This window comes from Melanostigma gelatinosum, assembly GCF_949748355.1.
Source record: "Melanostigma gelatinosum genome assembly, chromosome: 14".
Taxonomy (NCBI): domain Eukaryota; kingdom Metazoa; phylum Chordata; class Actinopteri; order Perciformes; family Zoarcidae; genus Melanostigma; species Melanostigma gelatinosum.
In genome coordinates, this window is record NC_136647.1 from 15,828,402 (window position 1) to 15,853,301 (window position 24,900).

The 24,900-nt window shown below is 44.2% G+C and overlaps 1 protein-coding gene across 5 annotated transcripts in view; it reads left to right on the plus strand.

Moving 5' to 3' along the window:
- Positions 1-2,268: 2,268 nt before the first annotated feature.
- Positions 2,269-24,900, plus strand: part of acaca (acetyl-CoA carboxylase alpha) — a 34,561-nt gene continuing 11,929 nt past the window's right edge. The window contains exons 1-38 of one of the 5 annotated variants that reach the window (XM_079283662.1): positions 2,269-2,344; positions 3,594-3,855; positions 5,297-5,468; positions 5,666-5,804; positions 5,992-6,101; positions 6,195-6,276; positions 6,368-6,466; positions 6,592-6,698; positions 6,815-6,925; positions 12,202-12,411; positions 12,526-12,696; positions 13,242-13,403; positions 13,559-13,722; positions 13,840-13,990; positions 14,236-14,339; positions 14,454-14,681; positions 14,895-15,045; positions 15,148-15,282; positions 15,777-15,923; positions 16,038-16,226; positions 16,973-17,073; positions 17,245-17,333; positions 17,533-17,657; positions 17,749-17,862; positions 18,158-18,271; positions 18,374-18,463; positions 18,562-18,680; positions 19,995-20,018; positions 20,487-20,630; positions 21,058-21,201; positions 21,305-21,407; positions 21,493-21,600; positions 21,696-21,752; positions 22,024-22,068; positions 23,040-23,081; positions 23,707-23,922; positions 24,042-24,197; positions 24,287-24,511. In XM_079283662.1, the coding sequence (XP_079139788.1) occupies positions 3,623-3,855; positions 5,297-5,468; positions 5,666-5,804; positions 5,992-6,101; positions 6,195-6,276; positions 6,368-6,466; positions 6,592-6,698; positions 6,815-6,925; positions 12,202-12,411; positions 12,526-12,696; positions 13,242-13,403; positions 13,559-13,722; positions 13,840-13,990; positions 14,236-14,339; positions 14,454-14,681; positions 14,895-15,045; positions 15,148-15,282; positions 15,777-15,923; positions 16,038-16,226; positions 16,973-17,073; positions 17,245-17,333; positions 17,533-17,657; positions 17,749-17,862; positions 18,158-18,271; positions 18,374-18,463; positions 18,562-18,680; positions 19,995-20,018; positions 20,487-20,630; positions 21,058-21,201; positions 21,305-21,407; positions 21,493-21,600; positions 21,696-21,752; positions 22,024-22,068; positions 23,040-23,081; positions 23,707-23,922; positions 24,042-24,197; positions 24,287-24,511 (4,881 nt within the window). In that variant the 5' untranslated portion in view covers positions 2,269-2,344; positions 3,594-3,622. The remainder of the gene's footprint in view (positions 2,345-3,593; positions 3,856-5,296; positions 5,469-5,665; positions 5,805-5,991; positions 6,102-6,194; positions 6,277-6,367; positions 6,467-6,591; positions 6,699-6,814; positions 6,926-12,201; positions 12,412-12,525; positions 12,697-13,241; positions 13,404-13,558; positions 13,723-13,839; positions 13,991-14,235; positions 14,340-14,453; positions 14,682-14,894; positions 15,046-15,147; positions 15,283-15,776; positions 15,924-16,037; positions 16,227-16,972; positions 17,074-17,244; positions 17,334-17,532; positions 17,658-17,748; positions 17,863-18,157; positions 18,272-18,373; positions 18,464-18,561; positions 18,681-19,994; positions 20,019-20,486; positions 20,631-21,057; positions 21,202-21,304; positions 21,408-21,492; positions 21,601-21,695; positions 21,753-22,023; positions 22,069-23,039; positions 23,082-23,706; positions 23,923-24,041; positions 24,198-24,286; positions 24,512-24,900) is intronic. The other 4 variants (XM_079283663.1, XM_079283664.1, XM_079283665.1 and 1 more) reach the window with 4 other exon arrangements.

Sequence of the window (24,900 nt, forward strand, 5' to 3'; positions counted from 1 at the left end):
GTGGGAAGGGGGAGGTGGAGGGGGGGGGGGTGATAATCCACAGGGGATGCAGATGATGGGGGTTGCAGCGGCAGGGATGTCTGGGTGGGGGGAGGGGTGGATGGCTGGTCAAATCTGTTAAAAAATAAGTTCAGCTCATTCACCCACTTTTGGTCCCCCTCAGGCTGTTGGTTGGGCCCCTTGAACCCAGAAATCGGCTTGAGGCCCTTCCAGACCCTGACGGTGTTATTCTGCTGCAGCTGGTCCTCCATCTTCATCCTGTAGACATCTTTCCCCTCCCTGATCTTCATCCTCAGCTCCCTCTGCACAGTCCTCAGCTCCTCTTTGTTGCCAGATCTAAAAACCCTCTTCTTCTCCTTGAGGAGGGCCTTTATCTCCGGAGAGATCCAGGGTTTGCCATTTGAGAAAGACCGTACAGTCCTGGTGGGTAAGGTGTTCTCAACACAGAAGTTAATATAGTCCATGACGCAGTCGGTGAGACCGTCGATGTCTTCCCCATGGGCATCACTGAATACCTCCCACACAGTTGTCTCAAAACAGTCCTTCAGAAGTATGAATTGCCTAATTGCATAATTGCCTAAATCAGGTATATTGCTGTTAGCTCTAAGGGCCAAACAAATGAAATATATATTAAGAAAAAACGTGTAGATATTTTATTTGTATAGTTATATTAAGAGAATCCATAATGTTACCATTTCTACTAGGCCTTGCTTGTTTGGACCGTTCAATCTCTGCCTAATTTACTCATGTTAGAGATGGCAAACTAATGGCCTCTGAAGCCATCTAGTGGATCACAATGGCAGTTACACTGCATTTTCGATAAGCATACAAGTGAAGCTACTCTACAAAGAGTCAATTGGGAATGTGGCATTGAGAGGTTTTTTTTTTACCAAATGTACATATACACACTAAAAATAGGTTGAAATTATTTTTGGTTTGGTTTCAGTATTGAGCTCATATCTTTATACTAGTTTGTTCCGATTGTTTTTGTCTTCAGAACCCCTGCAGCTTAAATTACGCAGCAACCACAACATGTTTGGAAAATTAGTCTATTTTTCGTTTTATCCACAAATGGTGTGATTTTTTGGAAGCTGCGCTGCAAATCATGTCAGATTTAGACAACTAGTTTTTCCTCCTGCTTTGTTGTTGTGACAATTGCGTGGTATAAACGTGGTTTTGTAACTCCAGTAGCGGCATTGTCGTTAAATATCGTGTTAGATAAGTGGGTTCGTAGAGGGCTTCAAGCACAAGCGGTAAAGACACTGTGTAACGTTTTATCAGAACAAAGCACACGTGAAGTATCGGTCTTGTTGCAGACACCGTTGAGCTGCAGACACGCAAGAGAGCACAGCAGCCGGCTAAAGCTAGGTTTCTGCTTGCCGGTACAGCTACATCGTGGACGTATAAAGAGAAGACTTCTTCCGGTATCCGCCCCTCCTATAAATCCTCTAAACCAATGAATCGCTCTAGAATGTGACACCTTCCTAGATCTAGGTGTAATAGATACAAAATGATTTACTTGTGTACAGTAAATCATTTATAGAACTTTATTAATGGAGAATTGTTATTACAGCAACCAGGTTACAACTATCACCAAATCAAAACGTATAAATAAACGGATTGAGGCAAAGAATAAATAAAACAACAACATAATTAACAGTAACTATATTGAACTATTTCAAAACTGGGACTATCACAATGAAACTACCCTGTAATTGGTTGTAATTTAGTAGTGTTGATGTGTTTTATTTATATGTGCATTGGAATTGTACATATTAAACAATACGACTAACTTCAAACAACGTTCTGACTTCAATATTTATCACTTCACCTGTTTTATTTTTTCAGTTTGTGTAGCTGTTCACACGTTTTACATTGTTTTAAGAATTTGACACAATCGAGAGCAAGTGTTTATGCATGATTAGGAATATGACTATTTCTACAATACTTTATAATAATACTTTACATGGAAACATACAATTACATTTTGTTTCAGCTGAAGAGGATGTACATATTTTAACTCTTCAAACCGACACAATCATTATATTTGTATGTTATATACATTTATTTTTATTTTTCCACAGACCATTTGCCATTTTGGGTGTGAAGTGTTCTACGTAATCTATTTCTGTAGCGGAAGTGGCGCTCGGAGGTCAACGTCCAGGAGTAACCTGCATGCGCATCATCACATCACCCCACACTCTGCTGTTAAAACGTCTGTTACCTCATCATGATGTGACTTTTTCCATCATCACTGGAAACAGAGATGTCGCAAAGACACCACTAATTCATCGATCTGTTGAACTCAACTTTTTCAGGATTACTTTACGGTGCATCTCCACCGGTGAGTTGTCGGCCGAGATGTTCACGTCATGTCTGTCTATCGTTAGTGCATTGGCGATTTCGACCACGCTGCGGTACAGTAAACCTGTAGACAGTCGGCAATACTGTATCAGCGCTGCTGCTGGATTATTGTATAAGCTACTTTCGTAAACTGGCTAACACCTAACGTTATCTGTTATTAGCATCTGCGCCTCAGTTTATCTGCGCCAGGTTAGGAAGCTAGCTGTGACTTGACAGGTGTCGTGACCGTTGATTAGTTGACTTAACTGGGGCTAGCTAGAAAGCGGTTAATGCTATGTCGTGAAATAATAAGTTTCGGTCTGTAAAACACAGCTCTGTGGATCATTGTGTGACGTTCCCCTGGCTCACGTTAGCAGTGTGTGTGGCCGCAGTGCTCTGCTTGTTTTTCTGGTCCCGCAAGCAGCTATCGATAGGTAAGGTGTGCCATACCTGGGAGTCTACTCATTCCACTTACCCGAGCAGCTAGCTCGGGGGAGAAGCAAACATAGTTGTAGCATCGTAAAGGAACAGAGGCAGGTAGGACAGCACCGTGGCAGCTAATGCCATGTTAGTCTTCCCATAGTGTGTCGTAATTAACGTTGAACAGGACGTCCTAGGTAAGTTAGCTAGTGGACGAGGAAGTGAAGGAGAAGTCCAATACTATAGAGCAGGTACGTTAAGTCTTTTCAGTGAAATATGCCCTGAAATCAAGTTGAATGCAACAAACAGTTGTATCATACAATTGTCGCAACCATTAAATTAGCTAAAATGTTTGTTTCAATTGGCAGGAACACTTTTAAGTGTATCTCACATGCAGGCAGGATTTATACATGTTTTATAGGCTGTTATATAATATGTGCTTTTCAGATAGGCAGTGTTTTTAATTTTGTTTTATTGGAGTGCGACTACTTAGGCCTGAAACAATGCTTCAGATGCTTACGGTGAACGATAACCGTATGAACAGCGTGCATGTCCTTATTTAAACCGTCTCGCATTCTGATATTTAACTATGTTGGCATCTTCAACAATTGCCCCTTTTCAGACTCTGCACACAATGTGCCAATGCTCCCAGTGTGAATCCAAGTGTTGCAATATATCGAGAAACATGAGTTTATGTAACTCGCTTTTGCAACATGACAAACAGCACTGCATGCCAGACGAGGTGGTCTTGTGTCACACTGTACCCTGATATTTGGACTCTCTGTATCTCCTTTATAACCCGTTGCTGCCACTGTCGTGTCTCTCGCCAGTGTTAGCAGCCTGTTCGTGTCGCCCGGCCATGGCACAGCAGGACGGTGCTGCCAAGAAGAACCCCGCCGTGGCGGCGTTGCACTCGCGCTTCATCATGGGATCCGTGTCGGAGGAGAACTCGGAGGATGTGATCGCTGGGAAGCTTGGCTTGCAGCTGGAGGAGAGGGCGACTCGCTCCTTGTCCCCGTCATCCTCCGATAGTTCTAGCAGCACCTGTGAAATGGGATTCGACCACATTGACAACCCCTTGCACAATCTGAGGTTAGAGCGCAAACCTGGTCCGTCCGCATCACCTCGAGTCTTTAATGTTTTAGCAGCCTTGAAATGCATCATTGCTTAGTGGCTTGCAAATATGATATAAAAAGGGAATCAGCGATTTTGAGCGCTGTCTCTATTGGACTAGTCCCTTTAGTGCAGGCCTGTAGTCTGTGAAAATATCGTTTCACTAGCTGCACACTGCGAAAAGATTTCTTTGTGTCCTGACTCGTGGTAGGCCTGGCAGCTAGGCATAGACTTCAGCATGTTGGTTTGGGAAAGCTGGACAAGTGTTCACACACGGAAAATTCCCAATCCGATGGTCGGAGCTTTTCAGTACTGGGAGGACTTTGTTTAAAGCTTGAAGCAGTCTTTAGTTTCTCTGCCAGCCCCAGGTCTTTCACCTCAGGTAATTCACCACTTAAGTGAATTCCATTTTCCTTTTCTTTTTTTTTTTTAAAGCCTCGCAGAAGATTTTGATCACATTTAAGATGAGATACTCACATGCTGATGTACAGGACAGCCTTTACCATGATTGCGTGCCGTGTCCTTTCCAGTGAGATCTTACACATGTTTCTGTGTTCATCTGTTCGTTTGGTTCCTAAACATTGTTATGTTAAGCAGCCAGTCATGTGGATAGTGGTGTTTTGTCTACTGTCTACGAGACATGGGAATCATTGGGGCTTGACTTAAAAGAAGCTCGGGCGGATGTTTTAAAACTGGAAATACTGGATGGGGGGGGTCTGCCACCCCCCTCCTCTCTCCCTGTCATAGCAAAGAAAAAGAACTCTAGCTGCTCCACAGTTGGATTGAAACAAGGGCCTCCATTCAGTACGGGCTCATTTGACTCTTAACAGCTGCAGTGATGCAATAATGTAGCGTCAGGCCACAGAAAGCAGCCAGCCAAATGAGCCCCAAGCGTTGCCAACACCAGTTCCCTCCCCATGTGCTATCCACTCTCCCCCCCTATGGTTCCCCATGAGGTGTAGATTGAGTGAAAGAGCTCTGTATTTAGTTGCCTCAAGCATGTAAACATGTTTGAGGACTGTCCTGTGCTCTTGCCTACAATATGGTCTGCTCTGTCAGTTGTTAAACTGTAAGCTCCATAAAGATAATGTTGTTAACCCTTTACTCTTTTTCTGTCCATCATTACCATCGTTCCTGTCATCAGTTTGTTTTCAGGTTTTCTTTCACATTTACTCATAGATTAAGCCGTATCTCGCCCACAAGCTATAAAGTTCAAGATAAGAGACGGTAGTCAATTCCTCTGCTCCTTAGATTAGTCGGTCTCTTATCAATATGAAGTGATGTCGGTGTCTTTCTTTCAGCTTCTGGGCTGTAAACATAAACTGTGTTTTAAAAAAAAATCTAAATTAATGTCTTGTGTTTTGCACATCTGTCTGTTTGTTATCCGAGCTACATAATACCCCGTTCCTTCCAAAACTAGAGATGGTACGAATGGCTGTAACATTCTTCGCCCTGACAGGCCAAGTATGTCAGGGCTGCACCTGGTGAAGCAAGGCAGAGATCGCCGGCGTATTGATCTCCAGAGAGACTTCACTGTGGCCTCTCCCGCTGAGTTTGTCACTCGCTTTGGTGGCAACAAGGTTATCGAGAAGGTGATGATTTTTTTTAAATTTAACTTCTTTATTTTTGGATGGAAACAAACCAGTCAAGAATTCCAGAAGAAACAGAAGTTTGCATCACACAGCCTTGAAATGTATTGACGTACAATATGAAGTCATAATGCATATAGACACAGACAGTATCTGTGACAATATTCAACATTGGTAACTCAACTATTTTGCTTCTCCAGGTGCTCATCGCCAACAATGGCATCGCAGCGGTCAAATGCATGCGCTCCATCCGCCGCTGGTCCTATGAGATGTTTCGTAATGAAAGGGCAATCCGATTTGTTGTAATGGTGACCCCAGAGGACCTGAAGGCCAATGCAGGTGAGCTTTTTAGCGCGATGCCTCTGAACACGTAAAAAAACACAGCAGAAAGTGCAACAGTTTTGGTGCCAGTGACTCTGCTGAGGAGTGTTGGGATGCACTGCAGAAGTACTGTTGAAGAAGACCCTACAGTGGTACCCAGTGAGGAATGTTGACTTGAGGAAATGTGTGGTTCTGTCTTTCACAGAGTACATCAAAATGGCAGATCATTACGTGCCTGTGCCAGGAGGGACTAATAATAACAACTATGCCAACGTTGAGCTCATTCTGGACATTGCTAAACGCATACCTGTTCAGGTATGACCACACACTTATAACATCTGTAGTTTTCCCACAGTAACGAGTACTTGTATCGTTTACTTAATACCTGTCGTCTCCTGGTCCTTACAGGCCGTGTGGGCTGGGTGGGGTCACGCCTCGGAGAACCCCAAACTCCCAGAGCTGCTTCACAAGAATGGCATTGCTTTCATGGGTAAGAGAAGCTTCTTACATTGCCCTATTTAACGAACCCTCACGCTATCCGTTAAATCGTATTTATTTTTTATTTATAACTCCTACCTCAGGTCCCCCAAGTCAGGCTATGTGGGCTCTGGGAGACAAGATTGCCTCGTCCATTGTGGCTCAGACTGCTGGCATTCCAACCCTGCCCTGGAGCGGCGCAGGTATGTCACAGTTTGTGTATCTTTTGACAATCAACGATTGACAATTAACTCCCCCCAGATTTCAAACTCCACGCAGTAGGCGTTTGCTTGTATGCTGAATATGTTATCCGTCTTGTCGCCCTCAGGCCTCACAGTAGAATGGACAGAGAGCAACCAAAAGAAGAAAACTATCAATGTTCCTACTGACGTGTATGAGCTTGCCTGCATCCAGGATGTGGAGGATGGCCTGAAGGTAAGCGTGTCATTGAAGTGACTGTTCGAAACAATGTCAAAAGAATGTTTCATTTGCTTAAGTATACACTGCATAGTTGCATGTGTGCTGGAAAGCGGTTTGTTTTCCGTTGCCAGGCTTCGGAGAAGGTAGGCTACCCCGTCATGGTGAAGGCCTCAGAGGGAGGCGGAGGAAAAGGCATCCGTAAAGTCAACTCTGCTGATGATTTCCCTAATCTCTTCAGACAGGTACGTGGTAACTCAAACCAAATCCAGCATTTCATTTGACACATCGTGCAGGACGTAACGCATCACAGAGTAAGGCAAGGCAAGTTTATTTGTATAGCACATTTCAACAACAAGGTAATTCAAAGTGCTTCACATGAAACCATTAAAAGCATAAAGGCAAAAGTAAAGGAGATTTAAAACATACATTGAAACAATAATCGATGTCTCCCTGAGACATTACGCTGCACGCAATCAACCATACACTGCAGCAATTCTGCAATTACTCGCACACAAACCACGTCTGGAAAAGATCTCTGCCGATCTGCGTTTTATAGTGTACGCCTTGCACAAACTCGGTCCTGGAGGAAATGGCGATATATTGTGCAGTCCTTTTAAAACTATTAAAAGCAGCACATTTCAACAACAAGGTAATTCAAAGTGCTTCACATGAATCCATTAAAAGCATAAAGGCAAAAGTAAAGGAGATTTAACAGCAATTAAGAACAGTGTAAGAAATAAAATACAGTAGTAAAATGCAGAAATGCAGGAAATTGATAAATATATTAATTGAATGTGGTTCAATTAAAGGCAGCAGCAAACAGAAAAGTCTTCAATCTTGATTTAAATGAGCTGAGGGTCTCAGCAGACCTGCAGCTTTCTGGGACTTTGTTCCAGATATGTGGAGCAGAAAAACTGAATGCTGCTTCTCCATGTTTAGTTCTGACTCTGGGAACAGAAAGTAGACCGGTCCCAGACGACCTGAGGGGTCGGGATGGTTCGTAAGGTAGCAGCAGATCAGAGATGTATTTTGGCCCTAAACCATTCAGTGCTTTGTAAACCAACAGTAGGATTTTAAAGTAAATTCTTTGTTGGACAGGAAGCCAGTGCAAAGGCATCAGAACTGGGGTGATATGATCCACCCTCCTGGTCTTAGTGAGGACTCGAGCTGCAGCGTTCTGAATCAGCTGCATCTTTCTGACAGACTTTTTACAGAGACCTGTAAACACACCGTTACAGTAGTCCAGTCTGCTGAAGATAAATGCATGGACAAGTTTTTCCAAATCCTGTTGAGACATAAATCCTCTAATCCTTGATATATTCTTCAGGTGATAGTAGGCTGATTTTATAATTGGCTTGATATGGCTGTTGAGGTCTGAATCCATAACTACACCTAGATTTCTGGCTTGGTTTGTGGGTTTTAACATCAGTGATTGAAGCTGAGCGGTGATTTTCAATTGTTCGTCATTGTTACCAAAAACAATTACTTCTGTTTAATTGAAGAAAATTCTGGCACATCCAGTTGTTGGTTTGTTCAATGCAGTTACCCAACCCTTGTATGGGATTATAGTCCCCTGGTGACATAGTTATGTAGATTTGTGTGTCGTCTGCATAATTATGATAACGCACTTTGTTGCTTTCCATAATCTGAGCTAGTGGAAGCATGTAGCTGTTGAACGGAAGAGGCCCCAGTATTGAACCTTGGGGAACACCACATGTCATTTTAGTCAGCTCTGATGTGTAATCAGCTACAGACACAAAGTATTCTCGGTCCTTCAAGTAGGATTCAAACCAGTTAAGTGCTGTGCCAGAGAGTCCCACCCAGATGTTTAGTCTTTCTAGGAGTATGGCATGGTCGACCGTGTCGAATGCAGCACTGAGATCCAGTAACACTAAGACTGAACTTCTGCCATTGTCTATGTTTAAGTGGATGTCGTTGAAAACCTTAACAAGAGCAGTTTCAGTACTGTGGTGCTGTCGAAAGCCTGACTGGAAAACATCAAAGTAGTTATTTACGGCCAAGAAGTTGGTCAGCTGTTGGAAAACCGCTTTTTCAATTATTTTACTTAAAAATCGGAGGTTTGATATTGGCCTATAATTTTTCATCGTTGCGGAGTCAAAACTAGCCTTCTTTAGGAGCGGTTTAATAACTGCAGTTTTTAGGGCTTGTGGGAAGACACTTGAGAGAAGGGATGTGTTTACAATTTGTAAGAGATCAGTGGTCATGCAGTTTGAAATATTTTTGAAAAAGTGTGTTTGTAGAATATCCAAGCAGCAGGAGGATGACTTCAGATGTAGTATAATGTCTTCTAGGCTTCTACGGTCGATTGAATGAAATTGTCTCATGATATTTGAATGGATGTTATTCAGAGATCGGGACAACACATATCCTGTGGTTGGTGTGGAGGCACTGACTGCTTGTCTAATTTTCTGAATTTTGTCAGTAAAAAAGGAGGCAAATTGATTGCATGCACAGGTGGATTGGAGCTCAGCAGCTACCGACACTGGAGGGTTTGTTAGCCTATCGATGGTAGCAAATAAGGCACGTGTATTGTTCTTGTTTGTGGTTATGATGTCAGAGAAGAATGACTGCCTTGCATTTCTAAGTTCCAAATTATAATTGCGAAGTCTCTTTATAGATGTCACAGTGAACCTGGAGATTAGTTTTTCGCCACCTGCGCTCAGCTTTCCGACACTCTCGTTTCTCTATTTTGACCAGCGTAGCATTTCTCCAAGGAAATCTTTGCTTACCCGGGACAACCTTCACTTTAGTGGGTGCAATGGCATCAATAATATTTTTAACTTTAAAATTGAAGCCATCTACAAGCTCATTGACTGAGAGGCAAGAGAGGGCTGGTGTGGAGGAGAACTTCTGAATAAATAGTTCACTGGTGTTTTCAGAGATGTAACGCTTTGTCACAACCTTGGTTTGGACATTTGTGTGCAAGGAGATTGCACTCTCAAAGAAAACACAGAAATGATCAGAGAGTGCAACATCAGTCACAGCAACCTTGGAAATGTTTACACCTTTGGTGATGATTAGGTCCAGAGTGTGCCCCCTGTTGTGGGTGGGTCCTGTCACATGCTGAGTCAGATCATAGTTATCAAGGACACCACATAGTTCTATAGACTCTCTGTCCTGGGGATTATCAACATGGATGTTAAAATCACCAACAATAACAACACAGTCAAAATCAATACAGATTACAGACAGCAGTTCAGTAAACTCATCAAAGAAGGTTGCACAGTATTTAGGCGGTCTGTAAATGTTGAGGAATAAAGCTTGAGTGGAATTCAGAGCCACATATTCAAAATAACTAAAATGACCAAAGGGCATCTGCTTGCATTGAAGAGAATCATTAAATAAAATGGCAACTCCACCTCCTTTCTTATGCGCTCTTGTTTCACTCATGAAACTGAAGTTGGGAGGTGTTGATTCAATAAGAACAGCTGCACTGTTATCTTGATTTAACCAAGTTTCAGTTAAAAACAAAATGTCCAGTTTGTGCCGAACAATAAAATCATTGATTAAAAATGTTTTTCCTGACAGAGACCTGACATTTAGTAAAGCTAAGTTTAATGTGGTTAAAACTTTCTTTGCCCAATTTATTTGGACAGGCTGACGAGGAATGTATGCTAAGTTTGATAAGTTTGCATGTTTACTATTGTTTCTTCGCAGCCTCACCTTTCTTTTTCTATAAACTTGCAGGACAGGAATTGAAACGGCTAGCTGCATACAGGGCCCCGACTTTTCCTGGAGAGAGTCATTGGTGTCATTAGCCTTGTAGCCTGGACCCAGAAGATATCAATTATTTCCGTTATCATGTAGGGGAGACAGAGGATGGTTGTGGAACCGTCGAGGAGTATGTTTGGTTCCAGCAATGACCAGCTCTTTCATGCGGTCAGTGAACTCCAGGTGGGGGGAGGATCGGGAGAGTGTGAGAGAGGAAAGGGACCTGGATGGAATTTGGGGGTGGAAGTAGGTGCTGGGGAGGGAGGTAAAGACTCCTCGTCTAGGAAGGGTGGGAGATCGGAGGCGGTCCCTGATGATGAGGTTGGAGACTCCTCCTTTTGGCTGTCGTTAGGCGGGGGCATCCTTCCCGTAAGGTCTCCATGGCGATGCTGTGTGGTTATCTCTTGTTTAGACTCCTCTTGTGTCTTGTCCTTGGCAGTAGGGACAGACGGGTGACGCAGGGAGAAAAATAGGTTCGAGGTAAACAGTTTTACCCCTGACTTATTCAAGCAAACTCCATGCGCTGTAAAAAGATGTCTACGCTCCCAGAAAAGGTAGAAATTGTTGATAAAATGTACTGAATGGTCAGTACATGCAGTTGACAGCCATCTGTTCAGTGCAAACAGCCAGCTGAATCCTTCATCTCCTCCTCTGACTGGACTGTATGCACGATGATGTTTTTCCGCTGTGGGATAGTCAGCCACGATGTCCAGGATTTTGTCTCTCATGTCAGAGACCATATCTTTCGGAAAGCAGAGTATTTTGGTGTTCTTGCTGCATAGTTTTCTGACATCTTTTACAGCATAGTCACCAACAATCAGAGTCTCAGGCCCAGTCATTAGCTTTGCCTGCGGCCTTTTACTCTCACATTGACTCTCAGTTCTTACCCCGCTTTGAGGAGATAGCTGCTTATCCAGGTCATCAGATGATTTAGGATCCTGCGACAATGGAGCAAATCTGTTTTGAAGTTGTAGGCTTGGTTGTTGTGGAGGTGTTCTGCAGGTTTTACTTTCCTCAGCTGTCCTTGGCTTTGTCCGTCTGGGTGCAGGGGTTGAGGAGGAGTTCTGCCCGTGTGCTAGTGCAGGCCAGCCAGTCGCATCACAAATCCCAGGGCGCTGGGCTCTGCCTGTTAGTCGTCCTCCCACACATTCTCTCTTCGGCTTTGCACCGAGAGAGTTCCAGGGAGGACCACCATCCGAAGATTCATTATCTGCTCTCTCCTCCTGTTTCTTGGTAGGCCTGGTTGTGCTAGTTAGCTGTGTCTTAGCTAGCGTTTGTCCAGTGTTTTGAGTCCATGGTAGAGTGGTATCATTCCCACACAGTCCATTTACTGCCACGTTTACTTCTAGTCGGTGGATTTTTGTTTCCAGGACTGCAATCTTCTGTAGGAGTTTGTAGTAGTCATCCGTGGAGAAGGGAGGCATCTTGCTGCTACTTAGCTTTAACTTAGCTGCTAGTTAGCATTAGCTAACAATCCAAATAGCTCGACGACTTTCTGGATTTGTCTTCACTCAAACGTTGAAGAGTGATATATATGTGATATATCTGGCAAGATATATGTGATATATCTGGCAAATTGAAGCAAGAAAATGCAAGCGGAGCAAGCAGCAAAGCGACTGCACTCTCTCATCAAGGGCTGTGCAAAGTCGGGTTAGAATGTGCCATTAGAGATCCAAATGGGGAAAATGTGTTTGCACCAAAGTTGGGGAAACAGTATCGGCAATCTGTAATAGGGTTTTTGTGAATTCATTGACAGCTAGGGTTTACTTTCTCTTTGGTTCTCCAGGTCCAGGCAGAAGTCCCAGGATCACCTATTTTCGTCATGCAGCTAGCCAAGCACGCCCGCCACCTAGAGGTCCAGATCTTGGCTGATCAGTATGGCAACGCCATTTCCCTGTTTGGTAGAGACTGCTCTGTGCAGCGACGGCACCAGAAAATCATAGAGGAGGCTCCTGCCACCATCTCCAGCTCTGATGTGTTTGAGGATATGGAAAGGGTACAAACCAGCTTGCATTGTTTGTTTATAGCTAATAAGAGGAGATCTAAGATCACCCAAGTGAATTGAACGCATGTGATCCTTGACGTGACTGGAGTTGTTCTCTCTCCTCAGTGTGCAGTGAAGCTGGCTAAGATGGTGGGGTACGTCAGTGCAGGTACAGTGGAGTACCTCTACAGCCAGGACGGCAGCTTCTACTTCCTGGAGCTCAACCCTCGTCTGCAGGTGGAACACCCCTGCACTGAGATGGTGGCCGACGTCAACTTGCCGGCCGCCCAGCTGCAGGTCGGTCACACTCTGACCCGAGAGCACACTTCACATCAAATACAGTTAGGGTTAGAGTCTGGGACTCGCCTGGAGCAGACAAAGTTAGCACGCTTCACCGCTTAACACTAGACGGGGCCCCTGTCTCTATGGCAACGGGCTGCAAAAGAAGGGAGGCAGTACACAGGAACACTGTGTAGTAGATCCATTGGTTGCAGCAGCACTGGGTCACGTCTGTGTTTAGGATTGTGTGGAAATAGGTCAGTGGCAGTCAAGCTGAAGGGCAGTGTTGCTGGGAAAGCTTTGTTGCCAAGCTGATTGGATGTCGCTGTGGGAGTGACACACGCTTTCTCTGGCACAAAGGATGAGCCGGACTGGCTGTCTGTCAGAAAGAAGGTGTTTATCGGTTGTCTCGGGAAAACTGTCCGAAAAGCATGTCAGGAAATGCGTATGTGGATCATTCAACACAGATACAATCATAATCCATGTACGTGCTGTGATGTGTTTTCCCTGTTTGTCCAGGGCCCATCAATGTGCATTAATGTCGTACCTCTATTGCCTGTCAGATTGCTATGGGTATACCTCTTCAAAGGATCAAAGACATCAGGATGCTCTATGGGGTCCAGCCCTGGGGAGACTCTCCCATTGACTTTGAGGGCCTGTCGACAGCCCCCTCCCCGCGGGGCCATGTCATCGCAGCACGCATCACCAGTGAAAACCCTGATGAGGTAAGCCTCACTGTCTCCCGGTACAAGAAATAATTAGAATCCCGTTGTACCGTAAATAAAGGCAATTGTTCTCACTTCTTAATGTTACCCTTCTCTGTGTCGCATTAGCTGTTATTTTGGTTCAGTTTACGAGATGAAGCGCGGTGTGATTGCAGGGTTTCAAGCCGAGCTCCGGCACAGTGCAAGAGCTGAATTTCCGCAGCAATAAGAACGTGTGGGGCTACTTCAGCGTTGCGGCGGCTGGAGGGCTGCATGAGTTCGCAGACTCCCAGTTTGGACACTGTTTCTCTTGGGGAGAGAATCGAGAAGAAGCCATCTCGTGAGTACACGCAGCATTTTCGAAGAAACATTGCTTAGTCAGAAAGAAAATGTATTTATTGTTAATGATAACAAATATTTAGGAGGGTTTCTCATGCAATTATTTGTTATTTTCTAGCAACATGGTGGTGGCTCTGAAGGAGTTATCCATCAGAGGAGACTTCCGGACCACAGTGGAATACCTCATTAAGCTGCTGGAGACTGAAAGCTTTCAGCACAACACCATAGACACCGGCTGGCTGGACAGGCTCATCTCAGAGAAGATGCAGGTATGTTGAGATGTTCCAGCTGTGGCCGCTGGGAAAACTCTAATAAGAAGCAAATGTGTTTGACATACTGACCCGTTTTATGATGTCAGTGCTGAAACCACACTACATCTGAGATAATAGTTCTACTATTAATATAATCGTAAACTGAAATAATAGTAAGACTTGTGCTTTAACCTACTGGTACGAAGCAGTTTTAAATGAAACTTTTTTTCCTGGCTCAGCAGTGAAATGTATGTTGTGTGCAGGCGGAGCGCCCCGATACCATGCTGGGAATTGTGAGCGGTGCTCTTCATGTGGCTGATGTCAATCTAAGGAACAGTGTGTCCAACTTTCTGCATTCTCTGGAAAGGTATAAATGTGGCGCGTTGTACTAATCCATTTAATCAATTGATCCAAGCAGTAAATAATATTACAGAAAAAACAATAAATAGATGACATGAGGTCCCCTCTACTCTCTGACTAGGGGCCAGGTGCTGCCAGCGCACACACTGCTCAACACTGTGGACGTGGAGCTGATCTACGAAGGTACGAAGTACGTCCTGACCGTGACCCGCCAGTGTCCCAACTCCTACGTGGTCATCATGAACCACTCCTCTGCTGAGGTGGACGTCCATCGGCTCAGTGACGGAGGTCTTTTGCTGTCTTATGATGGAAGCAGCTACACTACCTACATGAAGGAAGAGGTGGACAGGTACAGGGGGAAACCGCTTTTTGAATATAATCATTCCCTGCATAAGTCGCACCACAGGGGAGAATGCGATATGTGCACATGTTTATTTAGCTGGTTGTGTATGATTTGACTGGAAATATCCTCATTCAGTTAAAAACTTTACAGAAATGATTTGATGCACTTAAGGCTTCTGATTTCTGTTAAGACAAAGTATCTTATTTCCCCCCCACAAAGGTATCGCATCACGATTGGGAACAAGACTTGTGTTTTTGAAAGAGAGAATGATCCTTCACTGCTGCGATCTCCTTCAGCAGGGAAGCTCATCCAGTACACAGTCGAGGATGGCGGGCACGTGTTTTCTGGCCAGTGCTATGCTGAGATAGAGGTACAGTACGTTAAGGCTTATGTTGTCCACAGGAAAGCCGGGATCAGTTCACGCTCACTTTTTGAGTTGTATGAATTTCAACTTTGTACTTGTCAACTCCAGGTGATGAAGATGGTGATGACCCTAACAGCTATGGAGTCTGGGTGTATTCACTATGTGAAGAGGGCCGGAGCAGCTCTGGAGCCTGGCTGTGTCATTGCCAAGCTGCAACTGGATGACCCAAGCAGAGTGCAACAGGTACTGTGTGTCTGACGTATGCAATCCACACGGGTATACGCTGTATGCCAGGTAGGATTTCCCATAGGCCTGCCAAACTGTGTGTAATGTATACAGCGTAGCTACGGTTAATACATTCAAAACGCGTATACGGCTCGATATTTATGCTGTTTTAGCAGATTGCGCTTCGTTAAAGTCGACAAAATAGATTTTAAGACAAAAAAGCAGGGCTCTTTGTCAGCATCTCACGGAGTCTGTGTGGATTGATACTTTGACGAGCATCTAAAATGCTTTCGGGGGAGGTTAGTCGTTAGCCTATACAATAGATATTTGGTTGTGTGCAGGAGAAAATTGCCAACAAAGATGAAGGCTTTTGGACTACTTTCTTGGACAAACATTCAGGATATTGTTTTCTTCAACTTGTTGATTTCAGAGTATGCCAAATAGTTTCTTCTTGACTGCACCATAACAATCTTGTAAAATGTGTGCAATACGTGTTTATGTGTGTCTTGTAGGCAGAGCTGCACACTGGGCCTCTACCTGTTATCCAGGCAGTAGCCCTGAGAGGGGAGAAGCTACACAGAGTCTTCCACAACACACTGGATCATCTTGTTCACATAATGAACGGCTACTGTCTCCCTGAGCCCTTCTTCAGCACTAAGGTAAGAATTCTCACACGCACACACACACACACACACACCTGGGTACTCGTCGGCATCAGAGCCCCCCGACCCTGAGCAGTTCCTTAAACAACGTACCCCTTGTGTCTGTCCTAGTTGAAAGACTGTGTGGAGAGGTTGATGAAAAACATGCGCGATCCCTCTCTGCCGCTGTTGGAGCTTCAAGACATCATGACCAGTGTGTCTGGTCGCATCCCCCCCGCTGTGGAGAAGTCTATCAAGAAGGAGATGGCTCAGTACGCCAGCAACATCACCTCCGTGCTCTGCCAGTTTCCCAGCCAGCAGGTATGCTAACTACGCCCTCTATTATTCTGAAAGCGTACCTTGTCAACAACAGTAAAACTCCAGTTGAGAACCTCATCGTTCTCTTTCTTTGTTTTTTTAAAGTTTTCTGTGCCATTAATAATATTAATAGGTTTCTACAGTAACCCCCACAACAAACAGTAATTTGTCATGTTTTGGTATATAGCACATGTTTAACGGTGCCACCTTATAATAAACGTGTGTTTTTGGTTTCCAGTGATTTATTGCGTCTAAAAGCGGTTTAAGTTTAGCAACGGGATTTCTCAACTCTGGTGTTCATTTGCACTCTAATTTTCCAGCTGGCTAGAAAAAATACTGTGTCCTTTTTGTACAGTTTCTTGTGCAAACAAATTATATATCAAAATATTTAGTTGCTAATATAATTCTTTTATAATTCAGTCTAATGAGAATTTGCTGGATTATATACAATAAACAAATAACAATAAACACTGGATTTGAAGTGTTATTACTGATAAAAGGTTTTGTGCATGTTCATATATTCATGCATAGTTTATGCAGAGAAAAGAAAGGCAAGTTCACTAACATGAGTAGCAGTAAAAGGGTTTTGACACACCTCTAATGGTATGTATGTATGTATGTGATGAAAGATCACACTCTGGATATAATGGGAGCAAGCTAACTGAGGGTTCATCGGTGCGACTGTGACTAAATTCTTATGACGCTCCACTGCTGGTGGGATTAAATTCTCGTGTTGTTTGTCTTTCCAGATTGCAAACATCCTGGACAGCCATGCTGCTACTCTGAACAAGAAGTCCGAGAGAGAAGTCTTCTTTATGAACACGCAAAGCATCGTTCAGCTGGTGCAGAAGTGAGTGAGATGCCCGATCGCTCGCATATACAGTGCAGCCTACAGCACAGTGCAGCTTCTTGAACATAATAAATAGGTCGGGGAGCAACCTTCCCGGCAGAAGGAAAGTTTAGAAGCCTCATCTAAATGTGCTGCTGCACTCTTCTCTGTGGTTGTGTTTGTCTTGAAAAGGTATCGCAGCGGCATCAGAGGTCACATGAAGGCTGTGGTGATGGACTTGCTCAGACAGTACCTGAAAGTAGAGATTCAGTTTCAGAATGGTGAGAATGAGCGACGGCACTTAATTATTGGTTTCAGGGGCTCATTGTTTTGACACGTGCTGTCCTTCCAAGTTTCTCAGAAGAGTTGCAGTCACTCATTCTGTCCACTCGGTGGAGCTCTTACCCAATAAACTCCTCAGCATCTGTGACTCTTCAGTTCCCCCCTGTGCTAAGCTCCTACATGTTGGCTTGTTAACAGGACACTATGACAAGTGTGTGTTCGCGCTGCGTGAGGAAAACAAGGGCGACATGGCAAACGTGCTCAACTATATCTTCTCCCATGCTCAAGTCACCAAGAAGAACCTGCTGGTCACTCTGCTGATTGTAAGTGTCCGCCCTTACTGAGTCAGAACTAAAAGAGTTGTCAGATATCTAGCTAGCGATGCGACGTAACATTCTCCTCTTCCGCGTCTAGGATCAGCTGTGTGGCCGTGATCCCACACTGACCGATGAACTGATGGCCATCTTGACGGAACTCACCCAGCTCAGCAAGACGACCAACGCCAAGGTGGCACTGCGAGCCCGGCAGGTCAGATGTCCAGTCCTAATTTGTGATACGGTGTTGCGTCAGCTTAAAGCCAAAACCAGATACATAGGACTTCTTCATGTTTAGATAGGATAAATGTATTTATCCATGATGTCTCACCACCAGATGTCACTATCTATTCTTTCTATTGGAGAAAAACAAAACAATAGAAAATTAGAATAAAACAATTGTCAATGCTCAGAAACATACTAAAGCTGTAGCAAAGTTCGATGCTATAACTAATCATTTAATAATACATAAATGAACTGACAGTATTCCATGTATATGTTGCATCCAGGTGTTGATAGCTTCCCACCTCCCCTCCTATGAGCTCCGACACAACCAGGTGGAGTCCATCTTCCTCTCTGCCATTGATATGTACGGACACCAATTCTGCATCGAGAACCTGCAGGTAGGGCGATGAAGGAGCTGGCTTCATCTAATGCTCTGAAAATGGAAGAAAAAATAAAAAGTGTTCAAGATTACTAATTCTCCACTTTGTTTTGTTTTCTAGAAACTGATTCTTTCAGAAACGTCCATCTTTGACGTTCTGCCCAACTTCTTCTACCACAGTAATCAGGTCGTCAGGATGGCTGCCCTTGAGGTGAGGGCAGCAATGATCTTTATTTGCCTTTTTTGTTGAACGCTACAATGCAGGCGATTCACATATCAAACTAATATCTTCTGTGGCTTCATCTCTAGGTCTACGTCCGCAGAGCTTACATCGCCTATGAGCTCAACAGCGTCCAGCATCGACAACTGAGGGACCACACGTGCATAGTCGAGTTCCAGTTCATGCTTCCCACCTCGCACCCCAACAGGTATCGCGCACAGAAAATGCCCGCAACCCTCGTGTTACTATGCATCACCTCGCCCGCTGCTCCCCACTTAACCGGCACTATGGACAGGGATCAATATTAATGACGGGGATGGAGACTGAATTTCACATCAGTGCTGGCAAGTTGGCAGCACCGGTATATATTTGACCATCGCTTTATGTTAATTTTGGTATATATCCTAGCGGCAGCATCGGTTGCTGCTCCTACTCACTCAGCATCATTTTGTGGCTCCCTCTATAGTTGCATCGCCTCTTGCCTCACATGCCACTGTGTTGTGCAACTGTCTAGATGTTTGTAGCATAGGTAGAGGTGTGCTGTGGTCACACAAAACATATCACTCCAATGCCTGTTGTTGTTGTTGTTGTTATTATTATAAGATGAGTATTTAAGGCTCTATTGATGGAGAAGTTACTTTTAAAATCACTAACAGTGAAGCACTCGAGTTTCCGTCACGATCTGAGGTCATCCATGGTGCCCCGGTTCCTCTTCCAGCTATCTGCCATTGTTCATCGTTGTATTCCACGTATATGCTCCTCATGTGCAAACGAAGGTATTCTGCAAGACGGAAAAATACTTCATCTTGGTTTTTGCCAAAAGTGTGTGTTGGCCATGAGCAATACAGCTCTCAGTTGCCCTTCCTTTTTAAGTCCTGGGAGAACATTGAGGGGAACATTGAGGCGCTCTTACGCCGCGTAAACCTGGAGGATCCCAGAGGAACCATACACAAACTCGGGATGAAAAGAAGTTCATTCTAGCCGATGTACTGTGGCATTTCTTTTGCATCCTACCTGTGTTGTTCTTTCTGTGTGTATGTTCCGGTGTATTTGCTTGTCCTCGCCTCGCAGTGCTAGTATTTTTCTTTTGCCATGTTCGGTTCAGCTTGTTTATGCAGTTCGTTGTTTTTTTTTGAAAATCCTTTAAAATGCCATCACACATACATTTGATCGCATGCCTGTGATTGTACGTGTCTGAACTAACCTTCACGTTTGGCTCGCCGCTGTGAACTAAAACCAGTAAGAGTGTGAAATGATTCGCTGACTTTATCAGGACATAATGCATGTTGTCAAGGGAGCAGTCAGGAGGAAGTGAAATGTGTGTTTACTGCTGGAGAGCCACTACCAATTTACTTTATCCTCCATTTTTCCATCAATTAAATTAATTTAGATATTGATCAGCGCAAAATGCATCCATCACGTTAAAGGACACACACACACACACACACTGCTACACCTTGACTGTCTTCCTCTCCTTATGCCTGCCACTAACCACTTAGTAATCAATGTTGTTTGATTGCAGAGGGAACATCCCCACTCTAAACAGGTATTGTAAACATTCTTTTCATTGCATAGAATAATAGTGTAAACTGTAGATTAGCTAGCTGCTAGGTCAAAGCAGCAATTCATGTTATAATGAATTCATCTAGCGATGAAGTCAACAAATTGTTTGGTTGTTCAACTGTTTGGTGCTGTAAATATTACCCAAATGAAACGGATTTAGCAACTGGAATTTAGTCTGATCGAGAAACGCAATGTTTCTAAATCTTACTGACAGCAGCATGGCTCTTGGCATTCAGCCTCTCTGTCACACATTTTTTCAGTCTGTGTGTGTCTTTGTGAAGGAGTGTTGTATTGCAAACGGTTGCGTGTATGCGCTTCAATATTGCGGATATTTAGAATAACTTGGGATGTGAGGTGGTGTTAAGATAATGCAAACTACATGTTGGGGGACATGTTGTACACCAGTGCAAATCCCCTGAACTGAAACCGTTGACTGTGACTGTCCTGCCAGGAGAATGTCTGCTCCGATCCTGGACATTGCAAGAGCAGCGGAGACTAGATTACAGGCAACTAAACTCCAGGACCTTAAAGATAGTAAATCTAAGGATGATAATGCTGAAAAGAAAGAGGCCTCCGATTCGGAATCTGTGGACAGGTTTGACACACAAAACCTCTTAAATGCTTTCAGTGGGTGTAACTTCTGGGACAGCTTCTTTCAATTAAAGGACTAACACCCAACCAACTGACGCATGGATACTTAGAAGGGTCTTTCTGGTGGTTTTATGTTTCCTTGTTCCTAGGAAAGGAACACTTTGTTTTAATTGGACCAACACGTGACCTTTGTTCACATGCAATGGTGTTTTATTTTTATTCCTACTTGCTTTTTATAACTTGAACCTCATTCAGTTTTCATACTAACAAAGTCCCCGACAATTTGCACGTAGTTGTGTGTTTTCACACATCAAAAACTGGGTGATCAAAACTGCCGTGAGGTTCTTAGAGGTGGATTGGGAACATCGTCACATCGTCATTCCAGTGGCGTGGCAGATTCCCATTGCTATTGCTCTCTGTCGATACCCTAGGATGTCATTCTCGTCCAACCTGAACCACTACGGCATGGTGCACGTAGCCAGCGTCAGCGACGTTCTGCTTGACGCGTCCTTCACGCCGCCTTGTCAGCGCATGGGAGCCATGGTCGCTTTCCGCTCATTCCAGGAGTTCACCAGGTCAGTCCATTTCATCGTTTCTGAACTTTGATGCATTCCATCGGTAGGTGTAGACGACGTTTCCTGTGATTAATTCGATTTATTTTCTTTTTCTCCTCTACAGGAACATAAACGACGTGCTGAGCTGCTTCTCTGACTCTCCTCCGCCAAGTCCAACCTTCCCAGAGGCAGGCAGTCCTGTCCTGTATGGTGAAGAGGACAACAAGGTGACGAAAACAGAGTCACAGGCCTGTCGTTGACCTGCGTGACTGTGTACTTTTGAGTGTAACCTGTAATTGCTTTGTCATCCAGAGTATCCTGGACGAGCCTATCCATATCCTGAATGTGGCCATAAAGACGGACAGCGACATCGACGACGACGGCCTGGCAGCCGTATTCAGAGAGTTTACTCACTCAAAGGTGGGAGCAGTAAACAACAGGGCTTCTTGATTTCAGCAGTGAGAGTACATTTTTGGAGATCCTGACATTTTTGCCTTTTTTGTTCTGCATTTCAGAAATCGATGCTGTTTGAACACGGCATCCGTAGGCTGACTTTCCTTGTGGCCCAGAAGGTGAGGGCCCTGTTTAATATTTACTAAGTCAACTACCGGAGTCCACAATGTGCTGCCCTGCATGTCACCAATTCAGCAGTTCTGAACTGCATTTCTCCAGATTTGTTTTACAAGTGAACTGTTCCGCATCTTTCTTTTTGTAATTACTAATACTTTATTACTTTGTTTGTATGGAACGACATTCTGTGGTAATAATTTGCCTTTGAAATCGAGCTTATTTTCCTGTATCTCTTTCTGCATGCCTTGCTTTTTGCTGCATTTATGATGACAGGATTTCAGGAAGCAAGTCAACTGTGAGGTGGACCAAAGGTTTCATGTAAGTAGAGGAGGACGAATGAAATGAGGAAGAGTGACTCTTTTCGTCAATGCGTTTGGTTGAAAACTGTTCAAACATGCCCTTCCAATGTTCACGTTAAATATCCAGACAGTCTGTGTGAAACCCCAGAACCACAAACTCACTGCGTAGATGTTGTTACCAAGAATGTCAATTGTAAGTGTCATGCAGTATCGTGAGCACACATTTCTAGCGGTTTTGTGATACGCTCTATTGTGCTGTCGTGCGCAGGGCCGCATTTATCTTCCCAGGATTGACCCCTTCATCAACAGAACACCCACTAGCATGTGGATGATAATGACAGGGATTTAGAGCAGGATTAGATTTGAGGAATGCTCTTCGCCTTTGCTGTCATGCGTTTGACAATATGCCTTGATTTTTCTTTGGACGGGACAACCGTCTCTGATGAGAGTTAATCATGCTAACTCGCGTCACCATCATTATGTGGCCCTTGTTACACGTAGGCGGTTTTAAGTCGTCCGCACCATTCTGCATACTCATCCTAAAATGTTTTTTCCCCTCTGTTCGCGATATCTCAGAAGGTGAATATGAAGTGTAATCAGTGTAAAATCATGGCTGTGAAGGTTTCCTGTGTGTGTGTGTGTGTGTGCGCGTGTGTCCCTGCAGTCCCCTTGTTGTTGCATAGGCTTTGAGCCGATGAGCCCAATCGGTCTGACATTGTTTTGGCAAGTGGGGGGACTACATCTGATAAATGGGAATATGTTATTTATTGCCGTGGTGAGATGGCTGCATGTACAACACGGTCCGACTCCTTACTGGTGTAGCAGAGCCCTGCTTAGCTTATAGTCCCCTGCTGTGATTAGGTTTATAGCTTGTACATGTCTAACTGATTTAGTATCCTTAACCCTGATGTACTTACATCCATGTTTTTTTTTTGTCATTATTTATTAATTTGTGTTCTTTCTATCTCTGTCTCACTTTCGTCCACACAGAGAGAATTCCCTAAGTTTTTCACATTCCGTGCCAGAGACAAGGTGGGTGTTTAGATAATGCAAACTGTTTGTCAAATCATCAAAATATCTTCTGAATGGTCCAAATCAGTGTTTGCTCAGGTAGAAATTGCAAAGACGGAGGATATGTACATGCATCAGGTTATTGCGACATTGCAAATGAACCCATAAATGTTTAAAAATAGAACCCATTGATTGACTTTCCTTTGGCTGGGAGACCATTGTGGTGATAGAAAACAACTTGTCACCCCCCTGGCACTGCTGAATTTCACTCTATCACAGTCAGTGATGGCTCTTCCTCTCCGTTACCCCCGATAGTTTCACTACAATGACACCACCAAAACTCATTAAAGTAATGAACTCTTTAATTACGTCCCACATTTAAGAGAAATTACAGCCATTAGCAGCTTTCTGAGATCGAGATTGCCCATAATTTCATTTACTTAATACAGTGTTTCGGCTCACAGGCATCTTTACACTCTTACATCAACTCGGTGCTCCTGAAATTGCCAATTTTCTGTTAATGAAGTAGATGATGGCAGGAAAGCCTAACTTGTAAAGTAGAAAGTTCTTCGGGAAAGTCTTTGAGCGTGTTCATTTCGAATACTGTGGTGGTTTCTGTTTGTCATTGTGTTCCGTTTCTCAAAAGTTTGAGGAGGACAGGATCTATCGCCATTTGGAGCCGGCACTAGCGTTCCAGTTGGAGCTCAACCGCATGCGCAATTTTGCCCTGTCTGCCATCCCGTGCGCCAACCACAAGATGCACTTGTACCTGGGTGCAGCCCGCGTGGAGGTGGGCACGGAGGTTACGGACTACCGCTTCTTTGTGCGAGCCATCATCCGCCACTCCGATCTGGTCACAAAGGTGAGACTACGCAGGCGCAACCTTTGCATTCTCCTTCACAATTCTTTGTCCTTTCCGTTTGATTTTACTCAGTCATACCTGCACCTGTTGACCGGTTCTTTCTTCTGTCCCTTCACCAGGAGGCCTCTTTTGAATACCTTCACAATGAGGCAGAGCGCCTGCTGCTGGAAGCCATGGATGAGCTCGAGGTGGCTTTCAACAACACCACTGTACGAACTGACTGCAACCATATCTTCCTCAACTTTGTCCCCACAGTCATCATGGACCCGTCTAAGGTTTGTGAAACTATCACAAACACGCACATATCTTCTACACGGTCATACCACAGTGTTCTTAATGAGTTTGCTCTGTTTCCGAACTTCAGATTGAAGAGTCTGTGCGCTCCATGGTGATGCGTTACGGCAGCCGTCTGTGGAAGCTGCGTGTCCTGCAGGCTGAACTGAAAATTAACATCCGCCTGACTCCAACAGGAAAGCAAATCCCCATCCGCCTCTTCCTCACCAATGAGTCAGGCTACTACCTGGACATCAGCCTGTACAAGGAGGTCACTGATGTCCGAACGGGACAGGTGGGGCCCAAAGACCGACAGGTGGGGCACTCATACATCTTCCATCTCATCTGCTTCTTGTGCTGTCGCTGGCTTAGGGTTTCAGCTCCCAGAATGCAGTTTACCAGCCTCTCGTGTAAAGTCAAAGATGGGGGTTGTCTGTTTTTTAAATACAGTAGAATATACAAATTCTGTCTTTAAGATTTTTGAGTAGGAGTAAAGATCTAGGATAGTGTTGAGCCCGGTGGACCATTTTTTCAGTAATACACCTTTTAACTCTCAGCTGATCAGGTAAGTAGGACTTCATCCAGCCATTCATACATCTGTCCATCAACCTTCCATACTAGGGAACGTGAGAGTTGTTGAGTTCGGTTTCTATATTAAGATTCTAAACACGGTTGACCTAAAAAGAGTTGCAAGATAAAGCTGGT